At 42.1% G+C, this 18,633-nt stretch overlaps 1 protein-coding gene and 1 long non-coding RNA gene across 24 annotated transcripts in view; one reads left to right on the forward strand and one right to left on the reverse strand.

Annotated features, from left to right (window-relative positions):
- LOC309626636 overlaps window positions 1-18,633 on the forward strand; it is a 1,318,538-nt gene that overhangs the window by 869,903 nt on the left and 430,002 nt on the right. The gene's annotated exons all lie outside the window — the stretch shown is intronic.
- Window positions 1-18,633, reverse strand: part of TTLL5 (tubulin tyrosine ligase like 5) — a 312,036-nt gene that overhangs the window by 42,798 nt on the left and 250,605 nt on the right. For 22 of the 23 annotated variants that reach the window (XM_082387533.1, XM_082387536.1, XM_082387511.1 and 19 more), the window contains one exon: window positions 15,637-15,719. The exons of the other annotated variant lie outside the window; for it this stretch is intronic. In XM_082387533.1, the coding sequence (XP_082243659.1) occupies window positions 15,637-15,719 (83 nt within the window). The remainder of the gene's footprint in view (window positions 1-15,636; window positions 15,720-18,633) is intronic. 23 annotated transcript variants of the gene reach the window in all.

Here is an 18,633-nt window from a genome sequence, read left to right on the forward strand (position 1 = left end):
CAGAAAAAGCATTTGGCAAAACTAGCATCCATTTATGATAAAAACCCTCAACAAAGTGGGTATAGAGGGAACATACCTCAACATAATAAAGGCTATATATGACAAGTCCACAGTTAACACCATGCTCAACAGTGAAAAGCTGATAGCTTTTCCTCTAAGATCAGGAAAAAGACAAGGATGCCCACTTTTATTTGACATAGTACTGGTCTAGCCAGAGCAGTTAGACAAGAAAAAGAAACAAAAGACATCCAAATCAAAAAGCAAGAATAGGGGCTTCCCTGGTGGCGCAGTGGTTGAGAATCTGCCTGCCAATGCAGGGAACACGGGTTCGAGCCCTGGTCTGGGAAGATCCCACATGCCGCGGAGCGACTAGGCCCGTGAGCCACAACTGCTGAGCCTGCGCGTCTGGAGCCTGTGCTCCGCAACAAGAGAGGCCACGACAGTGAGAGGCCCGCGCACCGCGATGAAGAGTGGCCCCCACTTGCCGCAACTAGAGAAAGCCCTTGCACAGGGACGAAGACCCAACACAGCCATAAATAAATAAATAAATAAAATTAAAAAAAAAAAAAAAAAAAAGTTAAGGATGTACCTCACATATCTAAAAAAAAAAAAAAAAAAAAGCAAGAATAAAACCATCACAATTTGCAGATGGCATATTGTATACAGAGAACCCTAAAGACTCCACCAAAAACTATTAGAACTAATAAATGAATCCAGTAAAGTTTAAGGATACAAAATCAACATACAAAAGTCAGTTGAATTTCTATACACTAACAATGAACTATCAGAAAGAGAAGTTAAGAAAACAATCCCATTTACAACTGCATCAAAAAGAATGAAATACCTAGGAATAAATTTAACCAAAAAGGTGAAAGACCTGTACAATGAAAACTATAACATGTTGATGAAAGAAATTGAAGAAGACATAAATAAATGGAGAGATATTCTGTGCTCATGGATTAGACGAATTAATATTGTTAAAATGTCCATACTACCCAAAGCAATCTACAGATTCAATGCAATCCCTATCACAATTCCAATGGCATTTTTCACAGAAATAGAACAAACAATCCTAAAATTTGTATGGAGCTGCAGAAGACCCTGAAGAGCCAGAGCAATCTTGAGAAAGAACTAAGCATCATGCCATCTGATTTGAAACTATACTACACAGCCACAGTAGTCAAAACAGTATGGTTCTGGCATAAAAACAGACACATAGATCAATGGAACAGAACAGAAAGCCCAGAAATGAACCTATGCATATATGACCAATTAATTTAGGACAAAGGAGCCAAGAATATACAATGGGGAAAGGATAATCTCTTCAATAAATGGTGTTAAGAAAACTGGACAGCCACATGCAAAAGAATGATGCTGGACCAACTATCTTATGCCATACACAGGAATTAATTCAAAATGGACTACAGACTTGAACATTAGACTTGAAACTGTAAAACTCCTAGAAGAAAACATAGGAAGTAAGCTCCTTGACATCAGTCTTGGTGATGATTTTTTGGATTAGACACCAAAAGCAAAGGCAACAAAAGGAAAAATAAACGAGACTACATCAAACTAAAAAGCTTCTGCACAGCAAAGGAAACTATCAACAAAATGAAGGCAACCTATGGAGTGGGAGAAAATATTTACAAATCATATATCTGATGAGGGATTAATATCCAAAACATAAAAAAACTCATATTACTCAATAACTATAAAACCAAACAATCCAATTTAAAAACGGGCAGAGACTCTGAATAGACACTTTTCCAAAGGAGACATACAAATGGACAACAGGTATATGAAAAGGTGCTCAACATCACTAATCACCAGGGAAATGCAAATCAAAACCACTATGAGATATCACCTCATACCTGTGAGAATGGCTAATACTAAAATGACAAGAATAACAAGTGTTGGCGAGGATGTGGAGAAAAGGGAACTCTTGTACACTGCTGATGGGAATGTAAATTGGCACAGCTACTGTGGAAAACAGTACGGAGGTTCCTCAAAAAAATCAAAAATAGAACTACCATATAATCCAGCAATTCCACTTCTGGGTATTTATCTGAAGAAAATGTGAACAGTAACTGGACAAGATATATTCAACCCATGTTCACTGCAACATTATTTACAATAGCTAAGATATGAAAACAACCAAAATGTCTATTGGTGGATGAATGGATAAAGAAAATGTGGTAGATACACACAACAAAATATTACTCAGCCATAAAAAAGAACAAAATCTTGCCATTTGTGACAACATGGATGGACCTTGAGGGCATTAAGCTAAGTGAAATAAATCAGACAGAGAAAAACAAATACTTGTATGATCTCACGTATACCTGAAATCTGAAAAAAAAAAAACAACAAAAACAAAAAACCAAGTTCACAGATACAGAGAACAGATTGGTGGTTGTCAGAGGTGAGGGGAGGGGGAAAATTTATCATCTTAAATATTTTTAAGGGAACAGTTTGGTGGCATTAAGTACAGTCACGTTTGTGCAATCATCACCACCATCTACCTCCAGAACTCTTTTCATCTTAAAAAACTGAAACTCTGGACTTCCCTGGTGGCGCAGTGGTTAAGAATCCGCCTGCCAATGCAGGGGACATGGGTTCGAGCCCTGGTCTGGGAAGATCCCACATGTCACGGAGCAACTAAGCCCATGCGCCACAACTACTGAGCCTGCACTCTAGAGCCCGTGCACCACAACTACTGAAGCCTGTGCGCCTAGAGCCCATGCTCCGCAACAAGAGAAGCCACCACAATGAGAAGCATGCACACCCCAATGAAGAGCAGCCCCCGCTCACTGCAACTAGAGAAAGCCCACGCGCAGCAACAAAGACCCAGCACAGCCTAAATAAATAAATAAATAAATAATATGAAGAAAACCTGAAACTCGGTACCCATTAAAAAATAACTTCCATTCTATCCTCCCTCCAGCTGCTGGCAACCATCATTCTACTTTCTGTCTCTATGTATTTGACTACTCTAGGTCCCACACATAAGTGGAAATGATACAGTATTTGTCATTTTGCGACTGGCTTATTTAACTCAGCATAATGTCCTCAAGGTTCATCCATGTTGCAGCATGTGTTAGAAATTCTTTCTTTCTTAAGGTTGAATAATATTCCATTGTATGTGTATAACCACATTTTGTTTATCCATTCATCTATTGATGGATATTTGGGTTGTTTCTACCTTTCAGCTATTGTGAATGCTGCTGCTATGAGTATGGGCGTACAAATATCTGTTCAAGACCTTGCTTTCAGTTCTTTTGAGTACATACACAGAAGTAAAATCGCTGAATTGCATGGTAATTCCGTTTTAAATTTTTTTTAGGAACCACCATAAGAGGCTGTACCATTTTACCCTCTCACCAACGGTACACACAAGAGTTCCAGTTCTCCATATCCTTGCCAAAACTAGTTATTTTCTGCTTTTTTTAAAAATAGTAGCCACCCTAATGAGTATAAGGTGGTATCTCATTATGATTTTGATTTGTATTTCTTTTATGATTAGTGATGTTGAGCATCTTTCCATGTGCTTGCTTATTGGCTATTTGTATATCTTTGGAGAAATGTCTATTCCAGTCCTTTGCCCATTTTTAAATCAGGTTGATTGGTTTTTGTTGTTGAGGCAATCTATAATCTTTACATCAGTCCTGCAAGATTGATGTTTTTATGCTTATTGTACAGATGAGAAAACTGACACTCAAAGAGGTTATGTGATTAGACCATGGTTGCCAACTGGGAAGTGGTGGAGCCCAGACAGGTCACTCTAACTTCAGAGTTATGCTCTTTCTAGTTTACACTGGAATTCTTACAAAAGTTAGGTATTGTTACTGATGATGACAGTGATACTACCATATGGCACTGAACTTGAAGGAAGAGGAAGCAAGGAAGGTGAAAGGTAATAAGGGTTGAGAGAACTTTAGTTTTGTTTTCGAGAACATAGTACAAACAAATAAAAAGTGTAACGTATGACTCCAGAACCATAATGATAAATTTTAAACTATAATCAATACTATGCAGATCTCTAATATTAGGGTACAGTGTCCAGTTTCAGGTACTGTACAATTTAAGAGGAGCCTGAAGAATTCATGGAGAGTTTGGGAGAGAATAAAAAAGACAGTGCAGTTTTGAAAAGCAAAACCTAATCTGTGTGATAAAGTTAAAGTGCTCCAATTAGTTGGTATAGAGGAAAAAAAAGCTGAAGGATAATGTTTTTCAAAAACTAAACCTCATTTTAACTTTGTTCCCTTATAATGAGATCCTTGGATGTGGTCTAAAATAGAACATCTTTATCCTGAATTCTTCACTGTAACAGAATATAGCAAGGTTATGAATGTGTATGAGGTTGTTATCTGAAGGGTAATGACCAGTCATTCTTTATTTTATAGGAAGTAGTTTTAAAATATTGCCAGAAATAGGTTAGAAATACTAGGTAATTTATAAGGTAGGTGATTCTAATTTTGAAGATTATTTAATAATAAAATGCATTATTTGTGAAATTTTCATTGAAAGATTTCATCTTCTGAGGTTAAGCATTTTACTTGAAGCCAGAAGAATAGAGGGAATAAACTATTTTCCAGAAAAATTTTATGTGTGTTATGTATTCTTTTCTTAAGGGCGGGTATTACAAAGTAATGAAGTACTTTAGATGTTGCTAGGAATTTAAGAAATTTACAGAACGTAATCCTGCCCTCAAGGAGTTTCTGGTCACACTGAAGAGACAGTTAGTTCACCCTAGAAGTAAGTAGTGATAAAAGATGACAAAATACAGTGAAGCGCTGAACGTTGTGATATAAAATGTAAGTGCTCTAGGGATTCAAAAAATGGCAAGATACATGGGATTATGTGAGTAAGGATTATTGGAGGGGACAAAACTTAACTGGATCCTTAAAGGATAAGAAGCATTTGCATATGTGGATAGGTATTCCAGATATTGCCAAAGAATACACAAAGACAGAAATATGAAAATCCACTCATTCATCTATTCGACCTGAATTTCTTAAGTCCCTACTATGGGCTGGGCACTATGCTAAGCCCTGCGGTTTCAGAGTCAAATCACAGCTGACCCTTGCCTTCCAGGGAATTACAGTCTAATGGGGGAAACAGTCAAGTAATCCCTAAGGATACTAGAGTGTTGTAAGTGTCACAGTAGAGGTAATCAGAATTTCACTGGAACACAGTCAGAAAGTGTCTCTATCAGACTGGGCATGCTAATGGGCAAGAGGAGGCAATGGTGTGCAGGCACAGGAAACTCTACATACAAATAAAGGCACAGAGAAGAAATATGCCGTACGATGGGGTGAGAATATCGCTTAGCTTCCACAGTTTTCACAACATGTTACCTGTGTCACCTGCTTTCCAAAGCATATAGATGCATCTTCAACCAGTAAAGCAGAAGACTAGGTGTCCGGGCTTTTGCCTAAGAGCACAACGAGCTCTTACTATGCAATCACTTGAGAGAAATTGTATTTTCGGGTTGTCTAAGGCGCATGCAATCCATCCAGTCCTCTAAATAACCAATTACCTTACCCTTGGCTTATGCTGGACCACAAAGAAACTAAGGTTATGTTAGTTTTGTCCTTCACAAAACCATCTTCATTGATTTGCATTGAAATATTTTGCCTTCATGTTGGTCATGCCAAGAAAGACGACCTACTTCTGTTACGTTAGGTTGCTGAGGGCACTATTACTTCATTCAGTGTCCTCTACCTAAAGTATGAAAATACTTCTTTTGGAGTAAGAGCTAGGAAAAAGCTTAATTTCCCCCCAGAGTACTTCTCCCTTCTTTATAATGAGAACTATATACTTTTATTTATCACACTTCCCTTTTTGTCCTGGTTGTTATGAGATTCAGAGCCAAATTTAACCTCAATTATAGTAATTTTCTTTGGTCTTATATTTGAAAATTTTGAAATATCTTTTTTCGGCCTTGATTTTCCCTTTATATTTTATTATTTTATTGCACATGGTTTTATATTTTAAGACTCTGCTAGAGATGAAAAGTCTATGCTGTACCTGCCTAGATACAAGTCTCACCTGAAGAAAACTGCCAGAAATGCATACGTTGGCAGCTTTTCATCACATAATCGTGCTAACAGTACAAGCAGCCTGGCATCTGGAAGGCAGCAGCCGCCTACCTTTTGTTCTGCACACCAGTGACACTTTGCTGGATGAATGAATGGAAAATATTTTGATTCTGTCTTTTAAAGCTGAAAGCAGAAAGTGGGGAGAGAAAGAATCTCACAGAGAGAGGTCGAGCCATGAGTATGGCAGAGCTGTTAACCTGGGAACAACGGAAGCCAGTTGCCGAGGAACTGGTCATAGGATGGACTAACAGACTCGTTGTTTAGCCACTATAGCTGCTAACTGTCCCAGGTAATGTTGCAGGTTTTCATGAGGTCTGGCTCTTGAGACCGTTTCTTCCCTGTGCTTATGTAACTTTCTGTAACAGAGGTAAACTGAGGGTATCTCTCGTCTCAACAATCAAAAGGCTATTGTAGACAACCCAAATCCTCTGCATAAAAAGAGGAGGGTAAGAATATGTACCATGCATGATGGTGACTTACACTGGAGAACAGTAGAAGGGAGGAGTAAATATAAAATAGAAGGCCTGAGAGAAGTCACATTTCTAAAAATTGCACATCACAATGGCTGATGAGTAACTATAAACAAATCATTATCTAATAAAATTTGCAGCTCAGCCATGAAGAAATTAAAAAATAGCTTGTCAACTTGCAAAATGTCTTCATTTTGGACTTGTCACATGTCTTAATTTCCCTGGGAAGCAAATTAGAAGTGAATGGCAGGGGGGAAAAACCTCAAAGTCACTTTTCAGTCCAGCTGATATAAAAAAAAGAGTGATTCGTCTACCTGATAACAAAAACCAACCAACAAACAAGTAACACTAAAACAGCAACTTCTAACCAGCTGACTTTTCTCTTCACACCCTCTTACAACCAGGTTGGCTTTCCCAGGTATATCCCCATTTTATCCTGGGGATACGTGCTATGTTTTATTGATGTAGCTAAAGGGACAGTCCACACATTCAAGCTGCTCCTCTCTGGTATCGCATAACTAGTCATCCTGGGTTTAGGTTTCAAGAGAAGAGGGCTCCTTGATATTCACAGAAGCCCTAAATGGACATACTTGCGTGTCCAAAAGGCAAGAACAGAGAACTATAGGAGACTGCTGTTTCACTAGTGATGCTCTTCATCCTGGAGACTTAAGAGAATCTGAGTCTTCTGCCTTACAATCATAACTCGAAAGAATACAGAATAAATACCAATGCCAATCATGCTGACAGGGCACTATACTGCAAGTCACCTTTCTCCACGCCCTGCATTACCTTCCTACACTCTTTGCGACCCAGTTCAAATTCTACAGATCGGGCAAGCAGAGCTGTAAATATTTCCATGGGCAAAACTTGCTTTTTCCAAAGACAGGCATGGCTTAGCATGCTGTTTTCTTTCTTTAGAACTTTTAGGGGCAATTATGTCCTACGGATAAAAGGATGGTAAAGCAAAGGTATGTCCCTATAACAAGCATCTCATTGAAGCTAGAAGCACGATGTGTGGGTTCATGGGATGAATAACCACAGAGTATAGATTGATAACTTGTAGTGATAAGTATAAAGACTCCCAGAGTAAGGCAACGTTATACTGGTTACTTGCCCAACTCAGGACTACAAGAATAAACAGGATCTTTTTCCACTCAACGTGAATGCATATTACACAGGACAGCACAAATCTGCTACAGGATGCAGCGGTAGGTACAACTCTAACAATGCACGGTGCCAGGCATTTTTTCCAGCAGGCATGTGTGCTTCTGTAACGTAAATGTAAGTTGAGAAAGGAGCCAATGCACTTCCCTTGTCTCTTTGTAACAAAGTAGTAATTGTTAACAATTGAAGAATCATCACTCCTCTCTTGGGGCTTTGCCAGCTCAGCAAGAGACAATATCAATTTTCAGATGTTATCTCAGTAGCCCGTTTCTTAATCTGTTTCAGAAATAGAGTTCCCTGGTTTTCTTTAAGGCAAATGAACCCCCTTTGGGTGGGTTCTTAGAAGTACCCACCTTTTTCCCCCACAAACTGAAATCCAGGCTGTTTCCTCCCCCATTTCCAACCAGGTTGTTCAGCTATGTTTGAGTTTTGTTGCTGAATGTAGAAAGAGTTACTAAATGAAATGAAAGAGGCCTCAGGACAGGAAAGCATGAAATTTCAATGGCTGGCAGCCAGGCGATCCTGCCCTGTCGAGGGATCCACATCCTTCTTGCGTGGCTGCAGCCAGACTGAGACTAGCAAAACACATACTGTTAAAACATCGCTTGTGCAATACAGCCTATAATGAAGTAAGTATGGTGACCGGTTGCTTAGAACTGGGGTGATACAAACCTAATTGATTCAGATTTTTTCCTGGTTCCTTGTACTACAAATCAAAGTTATTCTTCCTGCTGATGTCTGTTCTAAGAACGTACATGTCGGGTATGGTGTGCTAAGGTCCGCACGGCCAAGGAGGATGTAAGAACGAGGCCTGGCAGGAAGAAGTTGATTTTAGTTGCAGGTCCCAGAGAGGGGGTCACTGCACGCCACGCAGGGTCACAGGGGCAAACACCAGCGTGCTCAGGAGACAGAAGACAGGAGTGAGGGGAAAGTCTAGGCCAGAGCCTTATTTGGGGTTTCCTTGGGAAAGGCTAGGCAGGGCAGGGTAAACAGCTTAAGACTGGCTAGTTTAAATAATTCTGGCGGGCTTTGGGCTATAGGGGTGGTCTCTAGTTGCCTGGCTCCTGGCCCTGGAGTGATTTAGGGCAAGGGAAATTTTGACTTGCCATGTGAGAGTTAGATAAGGAGGTGCTCGGGGATATAAATGTGGGATTGGCTGGTTTGTGTGTGAAAGGCATGTTTGTGGGCAAGTTGTTATTATCTTTAGGAATTAGCTCGCCTGGCAGGGGCAGCCTGTAAGGTCCCCAAATGGCAAAGCATCAAGAATACAGAAAATATAGTTAATATAATTGACTCTGTGATGAATGGATGTCAAATTGACAATAAAGAATCCAAGAAGACACAGAATGATGCATATATTTAAATATGACACTTGCCTGGGGCAGCATATTGGGGGTCTTAAATAGTCTTGAGTCCCCAATATCCTTCAGCACCTCTCTCTCATTCTTTGATAAGAACAACTGATGTTTTGTCAGTCTTATATATAACATGCTATGCAAACACATGTCAAATCCTTGAATTTAACCCGACTGCCTCTCTAAACCCATATATGAAGAGGTTCTAGGACTGTCACAGCTGGTGATGACATTCATTCATGACTGTGGATGGGATGAAGGGATCTCTGCCCAAGCAGTGATTCTGTCTACACTGAATTTCAACAAAAATAAGGCATGCATCTGGGTGATGGGCTGTGGACTCGGGTTCTGCCTCTTGACTTTGTAAACTACCTAACTCCCCTGCTCAAGGAGAGGCAGCCCACTGCCACCTGCCATCTGCCAGGCCTGCCCCTGGAGTGTCCCAGCAGTATGCTGCACCCACTGTCTCTGGGTTCACACACATTTGGCATGTGGTCTCACCACCTCAATACAGCATCCCCCACCTTTATGTACAGCTCAGGCTCAGTGGGGCTGTGTTTGCAACACAGATTTAAGTGTTGAGAGATGGGCTCTTTCCCAAGGCTTCTTTGCTGATGATCCTATTTTGCCATGTAATGTTCTGGGTGGATTGTAAGGGATACTAGTGAAATAGGTTCAAGGAAAGTGATATTACAACTGAGGCAAGTCCAAGTCTCACAGTCCTGGAAACGGATGGACATTAGTACTTCTTGGCAGGCTGCTGGTTTGGTTTGGAGCTTGATGTCATATTCATTCTTCTGGCTGCCAGTCTCCTGAAGGAAATATTGATCTTCTTGCTTTAGCTTTCTATAATATATGTTATTAGTGATGAACACATCACTGGATAGGCTGCTTAGTATCAGGATTGAAGGACCATTGGCTAAGTATTACCAATGGAACTCTGGTTGTTTTCAGTTTCTCTGGTACATTTTGGTAGATGACCAAGTCATGGATTTGGTGTTCCCTTCTCTCTTCTCATTCCTTTTTGGAAAGAGTTTAGATGGGCTGGGGAAAGATATTTGAAGCTTTCTGATCCAATGTAAATGAATCCTGTGGTGGGTAAATAATTTTCCTCCCTCCTTTGCTCTCCTGGGGTAGTTTGATGAATAATGCTTCTCAAATAAGTTTATAAATATTCCCCTAGAGGTAAGAAGAGTATTAAGCTCATAGCAGGTGTGCCATTAATGCTTTAGTGTGTAGGGTAGAGCAAAGAGGAAAGAAATCATCAAAACTTTGCAGTTTCATTGAATTTTCTGGAAAGTTTTGAAGGCGATAGCTGGGAACAAAATACTGGGGGTAGCACTGGTGAAGTGTGGGTACAGCCTCACATGATCAAGTCAGGCCATTTCTTTAATGTAGGAACTTTTTTTTGGATGAGTGGTAGGATGGGGTTTATAGTTCATTTTGCTGCCAATTATAGTATATGCTTATATTAAGTAACTCAGAAAGAAGCTTAATCAATCTCACAAAAAAATTTTAAAAAATGTGTTCCCTGCCTGTCTCCCATTAGCTGAAAGTCCAGTTCACAAACTATCCAACGGTAGTCTAAAAGCCTTCTTTCATAATAAATATCTTTAATAAAAAATATTCATTCTCTTTAGATGCTATTGTAATTGATCTTCAAATATCATGCTTTTCAGTATAGTCTGTTACATTTTACCTGTGAATAACTCAATTTTGGCTTTAGTTTCTTTCTCTGATTGGCCTGAATGTCCCCATACTTTTCATCAAATGCCTCCATAATAGTAAGGAAATTTCTCACTGCCACAGTGCCACCTACTGGTAGGTCAACATAGAAGCAAGCTAGCAGTAGTTTGACCCACAGATTTCGAGAGTCCTTCTGAGCTTTGGTTTTATAAAATGCCAATTTCCTAGTCATTTTGAGAAACTATCACTTCTCTTGACAGCTATTAAGTCTCTTGCTGTGGCGTAAAGTCAGCAAGTTATAATTTTAAAAATGCTCTTATTTCTTACTGTTACCTTAAATTGGCCCTGACTTCACCGACTTTGATTTTCTCTGTCCTATAACTGTAGCAAGGGCTCCAGATTGTGTGGGCAAGGGTTTGGATCTGGCGAAAATAACTTGGGGAGCGTCCAAAGATCCTGAAAAATGTAAAAAAAATCCCCACTTAACACTTTATTTAATCTTGGCTGAAAGGACAAGAGGTCAAATCTAAAATTAGACTTTAGGGGATCATCATTCTCCCCGATGCTGGCACGCCATTTCCTGCCAAACATCAAATCCATCCTCTCTCTCTTGCTTTTTAACAGCATAAGAGTGGGTAGTAGACCCAAATTCTTGTCCCTTTGACTCTGGGGAGAGAAGAACGTTTTGGGAGCAATAAAGGGTATAAGACACTAGGGCAAGCATCTCAAGAGTTTATTTTTATTATTAATTTATTATACTCCAAACCCACCCGGGATCTCCAACAACTATACAACGCATGTGAAAAGAACAAGAATCTGATAGTGAAAATAGGTCATTCTGCTGAGAGCTGCCAGGCAAATAATTTCATTTGAAAGTCAAAGTGATTTCTAGATCCTTAGGGTCTGGGCTCCACTGGGTTTACTTTATATTAAAATAAGTTCCTTTCTCTTGTTGTCTCACTTAGAGACAACGAAGTGGGCAGGCAGAGGCACACTAATGTGCTGCTGCCTTGTCCCCATGCAAAGAGCATAAAGCTACCCTGAATTTTACCAGGGTCCGAAATGATAAATGCTTAACGGGGGACACTGCTTCTCACTCCTTGTAAATGAAATCCAGCATTGGTGTTCAAAAGGTGGTATGGTCCCTTCCTCCAATTATAGATCTACAAGAGCTTAAAAAAAAAAAAAAAAGTTGGGCGCAGTGCATATAGAGGCTGGGCTCCAGGACAGGAAAAGCTTAGGCGTAAGCTAAGCGGCTGGGATGAGGGCAGCTGGTATGGCTTCAGGCCCTACAACAATGGTAGTTTACACCATCAAATCAGCACGAGAGAAATGTCAGTTATCTAATCTGTTGCTCTCTGCTATTTTAGTTCACCATCACCACTTCAGACCTCAAGAAGAACACCATGGTTATAAAGAAGGAAGGCCGATGGCTTTGGCTTTGAGCCAAAGGCCCTCACTCCAGCTTCCTTCTCAAATTTCCAAATTTGCTGACTCTACACCTTCCCCTTCTATAGCAAACACAGAATATATAGCCTGAGGTAGGGAAGTCAAGGAAAGTTAACACTCATGGAGCATTCCAGGCACTCTGCTAAGAGCTTTCACATTCACTACCTCATTTAATGTTCATAGTAACAAGAATGCCACTAGGTCACCAGCAGCGGGAAAGGACTGACTTGCTTTTCAACAGCGCCCTGGGATGAACCACTATCTCATTCAGACTGCCTGACGAACAAGGTCACACAGCTTGAAGGCCTGGTTGGGCTAGACTTGAGGAAGGGTCAAGGGGTCAGGAAGCAGACTTTTGCTATATTCACGGACTCAATAACTGAGTTAACTGGACCAGACAGGGGCTAAATACCTTTCATAGTCAGTTTAGTGATTCCTATACACGCAAAACTTCCCAGCTCTCAGAGAGACGTGTAAACGTTTTGACTTATTATAGGGGTTGTTCTTCCTTCTTCTGGGTTTAAAGAAAAATGTTTTTAATAGCAACCTAACCTTCTCCCTGTTAAAGGACATGCTTCTAAACCCCTAGAATAACACCTTTAAATCTATGTGTAATAAAGAAAAACAGATAATTTGTAGGTAAAACACTGAAGTGCCAGGTAGTTATTTACTAGCTCTATAAATAACTCTAACAGGGTTAGTTATTATTATGTTGCTAAGGTAAAACATTTATTGGGAAGTATGGGAAATGCCTGAACCTTGCTACATCATGTTCATCAGCATTTCTTTAAGGATCAGGAACACCAGGAAAGTCACAGAAGAGGAACAAATTCAAAGGACTTTAGAGGCCCAGAGTCATTTGGAGACAACAGAAGTAAACAGCAGGCTACCTCAACAAGGTGAGAAGAATAATGCACTTATCTTAAGGTAGAAGCAGGGAGAAAAGATAGATATTAGAAGCCAAGGAGAAGTACAACTTCTCCTTGCTCTGTGGTTTTATACTGATACCAAATTCAGTACAACTGTTACAAAAACTTCTAAGTACTGTCAACAGTCGGTAAACACTAATTCATGATCAACATGCTGAAAGTATGACCCACCTGTCCCTCAAATTTCCAACTTCCTCACCCAGAGTGCATGCAAAGAGTTCAATTCCATACTTAATGTATCAATTAGACACACAAATGAAATACGCAGGTTTCCTGGATTTCCTGAGCTTTGTAAACCTCTCCAGCCTCAGCCAATTTGAAGAGCTACAGAGGCTCTAAAAGCTGTATCTCATGGAAACCCTTCCAACTAGTCCATGGTTCTCTTAGCCACTCACTTCTCAGGCCATAAGAGTTCCAAGGTGGAAATTTAACTTCCTTAAAAATAACTACCAGGGGCTTCCCTGGTGGCGCAGTGGTTGAGAATCTGCCTGCCAATGCAGGGGACACGGGTTTGCGCCCTGGTCTGGGAAGATCCCACATGCCGCGGAGCAATTGGGCACGTGAGCCACAATTACTGAGCCTGCGCGTCTGGAGCCTGTGCTCCGCAACAAGAGAGGCCGCGATAGTGAGAGGCCCGTGCACCGCGATGAAGAGTGGCCCCCGCTTGCCACAACTAGAGAAAGCCCTCGCACAGAAATGAAGACCCAACACAGCCATAAGTAAATAAATAAATAAATAAATAAATAAATTAAAAAAAAAAAAAAAAAAAAAAAACTACCATGTTCTAGTAATTCTTTTTTGGGGGAAAGGGGGGTTTATATACCCATCAAATATTTCTTGAATTCAGGTTCGAAGAGTTTAAGTGGAAAACAAAATCTTTATACTCTTTTCATATTATTACCTGACTTGGGTGCAGTTATAGAGCCTTTCTCTGTATACTGCTTCCTTTAAACCTCACAGTAAGCCTATGAGGTCTATGGAATTATCCCCATAATACAGTCAAACTAACCAGGCTCCTTAGCGATCTTGTAATCATTTTAAGGTGTATTACGTCTCACACACACACACACACACACACACACACACACACACACACACACACACACACACCCTTGCACCCTGCCCTTAAGCTCCTCGATGGCTCCCTACTGCTCTCAAGAACAAGCTCCCTCCCCGGCTCACAGGCTGGCCCTGCTACCTCTACAGCCTATTCTCTTGCCACTCCCGGCTCAGGCCCCAGTCCTCAGCACGAGGGCTCCCCGAACATAGTACCTTTTCACCACCCGCCCCCTTCCCTCAACTGGCCTTTGCCCACGTTGTTCCCTCTTCCTGGAACTCCTTCCACCCCACACCTCCCCTCTCCCGGCTGACCTGTCTACAGTCAAACCCCAGCTTAGATACTTCTTCCTCTAGGAAGTCCTCCCCAATCCCTAAAGAGCCGGGGCCAGGTTGGCCCTTGGGTTCAAATACTGCTTCACCATTCACTAGCTGTGAGATTTGAGATAACGTTTCATAATCTGTCTGTGCCTTTATTTCTTCAGCCATAAAACGAGGACTACAGCTCCTATGTTATATGCATGTTTTGTGAACAAATGTAAAGCATTCAGAAGTGTGCCTGACACACAGCAATACTCAGCCAAGGCTGTCTATTCTCTGCATCCCCAGTGCCAGATATCCCTCCCCAACCCACACAGCAGGCTCCCGCTGACCTCCCTCTCCCCGAGCCTCTAGGTTCCCTGACAGCAGGGACTGTCTAGTTCACCCTTTACGCACCCCAGTGCCCAGCATGTTACTTTCTCCACAGGAGGTGCTCAAAAATAAACTTGTTGAGTTTCAACAAATCTTCAAGTTGAGATTCAACTCAACTTGTTGAGTTGAATCCAAGTGGATTTGCTTTCAATCTTCTGATTACCTATTAGTGTATTTTTATGAATTATTACTCACAGAAAACTATCCCTGGACCAATGCTGCCTGACTTCTATGTTGAGAGGCTTGAGGCCCTCAGCAACTACCTGGCAACAGACTGTGACATTAGCACGACAGGACGCAGATCAGACCACAGCTCCAGCTCTGCATGCATGGATCGTCTCCCACAGGCCCCTTGACTTTCTGAGCTTCTGTTTCCTCACGTGGAGGTGACAAAGGTATACCTCACAGGGTTGTGGTGAGGATTTAGTGTGAGATACTACATGTGGAAATACCATAGAAACAGTACAACACCAGTCAAATACAGGCTTTTTACTAAATGCTGCAAATCTGATAACATTCTACCAGACGGGGAAATTTCGCCTACCCCAAACTAGTTCTGGAAAACCATTTCATCCTAAAATGTCGCTGTCATTTGGAAGAAGACAGTAACAAAATGCCCACTTGCCAGTGCTCCAGAGGCCTGCATGCTTCGTTCTCTGAGCTGGAGCTCTCTTCAGAGGCAGGAGAGAACTTGCTGGCCCAGACCCTGCCCGCTGTCCCACCCGGAACTGACCTGTGGAGCTGGTGACGGGCACAAAGGCTGCAGAGTTAAGGCTGCTCTGGAGTCCGTCCAGCTGCCCTTCAGTGGAGGAGCCCCTGAAACACAAGCAGCTTGGTTAGACCTGCAGACAGAAAGGTGAGGTCAACTACGGCCCTGCAATGGCTCGGCCTCTTGCTTTTGGTGTTGCCACTCGTCCCCTTTCTTCTTTCAAGTCAAATGTCGTCTTATCAGAAAGAACTTCTACGACCAACCTATCCCCTACTTCTGAAATGTTACATATTTTAAAATTTATTGTCCATCTCTCCCCACTGGAACACAGCTTCAAGAAAGCACGGGCTTTGATCACTACTGTGTCCCCAGTGCCTAAGCATTCAACAAATACTTATTGAATGAATAAATTAAATTCCTGGTATTGACTTGGATAAATCATAAGTAAAGACATTAAAAAAAAAAAGTTTCATGTAGAGCAGTGATTCTCAACTGGGGGGGGGAGGGGGGCAGATTTTGCTCCCTCCCCCCACCCTCCCACCAGGGACACTTGGTGATGTTGAGATAGCTGTGGTTGTCACAACTGCGGGGCCTATGGCATCCAGTGGGTAGAGGCCAGGAATGGTGCTAAGCCTTTCCTACGGTGCACTAGAAAGTGCCCCAAAACAAAGAATATTCTGGTCCAAGATGTCAACTGTGCCGAGGTTGAGAAGCCATATACAGAGGCACCTCCCCTCGTGCCACGTTTGACAAGAGATAGGACAGAGTATATTAGATTCTTTGGACACAGGTTCCCCAGCCACTTGTCTTAGAAGCTCTATGACTGGCCTGATGCCCTACAGACCATGCCAGGTCTCCCTGTTACAGGCTCTTATAGCTTTGTCATTCTTTCATTGCATTTACCAAAATTACAGGACCGTGTAACTGGTTGCTTAACAGCTGTCATCCTTGCTAGAATGTGCGCTCCATGAAGGCAGAGACTGCTTCAGTCTCATTCACTGTTGTATCCATAGCTCCTAATATTGCATTTTGCACATACTAGGTACTTAATAAATATTTTTTGAAGTAATCTCACCCACTGCCCCATTAATACACTTATTTGTTGGGCCCATCTACCTTGACTTTAGCTGACATGTAACAATTTTACCTGGGAGATTCAAGTTCTCATACTCAGTTCTTTATTTGTTGAGCAGCATCCAACCCAATCTTTAGTACCTTCGCCCAACACTATTTTTCCATTTACTCACTCAAGCAAAACATACTTATTAAGCATTCCTGTGCTTGGTGCTAGTGAGGAGGTAGGCATTTGGCAAATCCATAAGATACAAACTGTGTGATAAATGCTACGGAGAAAAAGCACAAGGTGTTATGAGAGAATGAAACAGAGAACCTGATTTAGATGGTGAGGAGAAAGGGAGTTCCCTGGTGGCCTAGCGGTTAGGATTCAGGCTTTTACCACCGTGGCCCAGGATCTGGTCAGGGAACTGAGATCCCCCAAGTCACGCTGCATGGCCAAAAGAAAAAACCTCTTCAAAAAATAAATAAATAGGGCTTCCCTGGTGGTGCAGTGGTTAAGAATCCACCTGCCAACGCAGGGGCGGGTTCGAACCCTGGTCCAGGAAGATCCCACATGCCGCAGAGCAACTAAGCCTGTGCACCACAACTACTGAGCTTGCACTCTAGAGCTCCCATGCCACAACTTCTGAGCCCGTGTGCCACAGCTACTGAAGCCCGTGTGCCTAGAGCCCGTGCTCCGCAACAAGAGAAGCCACCGCAATGAGAAGCCCATGCATCGCAACGAAGAGTAGCCCCCGCTCGCCACAACTAGAGAAAGCCCCCGTGCAGCAATAAATAAATAAATAAATGAAAAATTTAAAATAAATGAAATTTAAACTAACTAACTTAATAAAAAACATTAGTTGTGTACATGGTGAGGAGAGTGGTCAAGGATGGCCTTTCTGAGGAAATTGTGCTTCAGGCACGTCATGAAGTCAGGAGAAGTAGGCATTAGCCAAGAGCAGGGAACAGGAAAGAGCTTTTCACCGAGAAGAAATGTCTATATAATGATTCTGAGGCAGAAAGGGGCTTAGAATGTCGTAGGAACCTTTAAAGACCAGCAAAGTGTGCACCTGTCGGGTGTTAGTCAGGCAGTGTTTGCCTAACATCCTTGACGGGAATCACCTGGGGTCGCTTGTTAATCACACAGCTTTCCAGGCCCTTGGCTTGGAGATTCTGATTCAGTGGTCTGGGACAGGCGTTGAGAACTCAGGCTTTTTTTTAAGCTCCCCAGGTGCCCAGGTGATTCATATCACCAGAGAAGTCAGGGAAACACTGACTGGTGAGTAGAGGAAGGTGGGATGGGAAGCGCTGGGAGAGGCTGGTAGAGGCTTAGGTGCCCAGGTGGTCCCTACACCCCTGATGGAGATGTGCCACATGAGAACACACCCCAGCAGCGATGCAAGGATCACACTGTCTTACAGCCCTTCGTCTCTAGCGAGCCTCGATCTGGGCACTGCCTACTCCTTTCCACTTTTGCTTTGAGGACAGGGGAACCACAGAGGCAAAAAGGAGAGAAAGGAGCAGAGGGCTTTTTCCCTTTTCCCAAGCCTCAGCCTCGGAGAGCTACATCTGGAATGCTTATGCAATTTATTTAAGCCCCTTATGGACCCCAAAAAACCATCCAAAGCATCTGTAGGCTCATATTTGTGCTTCCAGGTCCAAGTGAAAAAGGAAAAGTTCTGGAGGGCCTAGGATGGGCTCTTTCCTTTACAAAAGTTAAAAAACCCAAAGGCCCATTCACTTGTGTTAGGAGCAGCTAAGTCAAGAAAACTTACGGGGCTGATCTCAGCGTCATGGAGGAAGCCCTAGTGTTAGCAGTAAAAAGGGAAGCAGGCAGGCGAAATTTTGGAGGCAGTAGAAGAAATACAAGCAGGGAACAGAAAGCTTCCGGAGGCATGAGAAGAGTCCCTGGGGGTTTAGAGCTAGTGACTTCTTTCTCCTCTCCTCTCTGGAATTCCTCTC

Source organism: Balaenoptera borealis (assembly GCF_965194805.1).
Source record: "Balaenoptera borealis genome assembly, chromosome: 3".
NCBI lineage: Eukaryota > Metazoa > Chordata > Mammalia > Artiodactyla > Balaenopteridae > Balaenoptera > Balaenoptera borealis.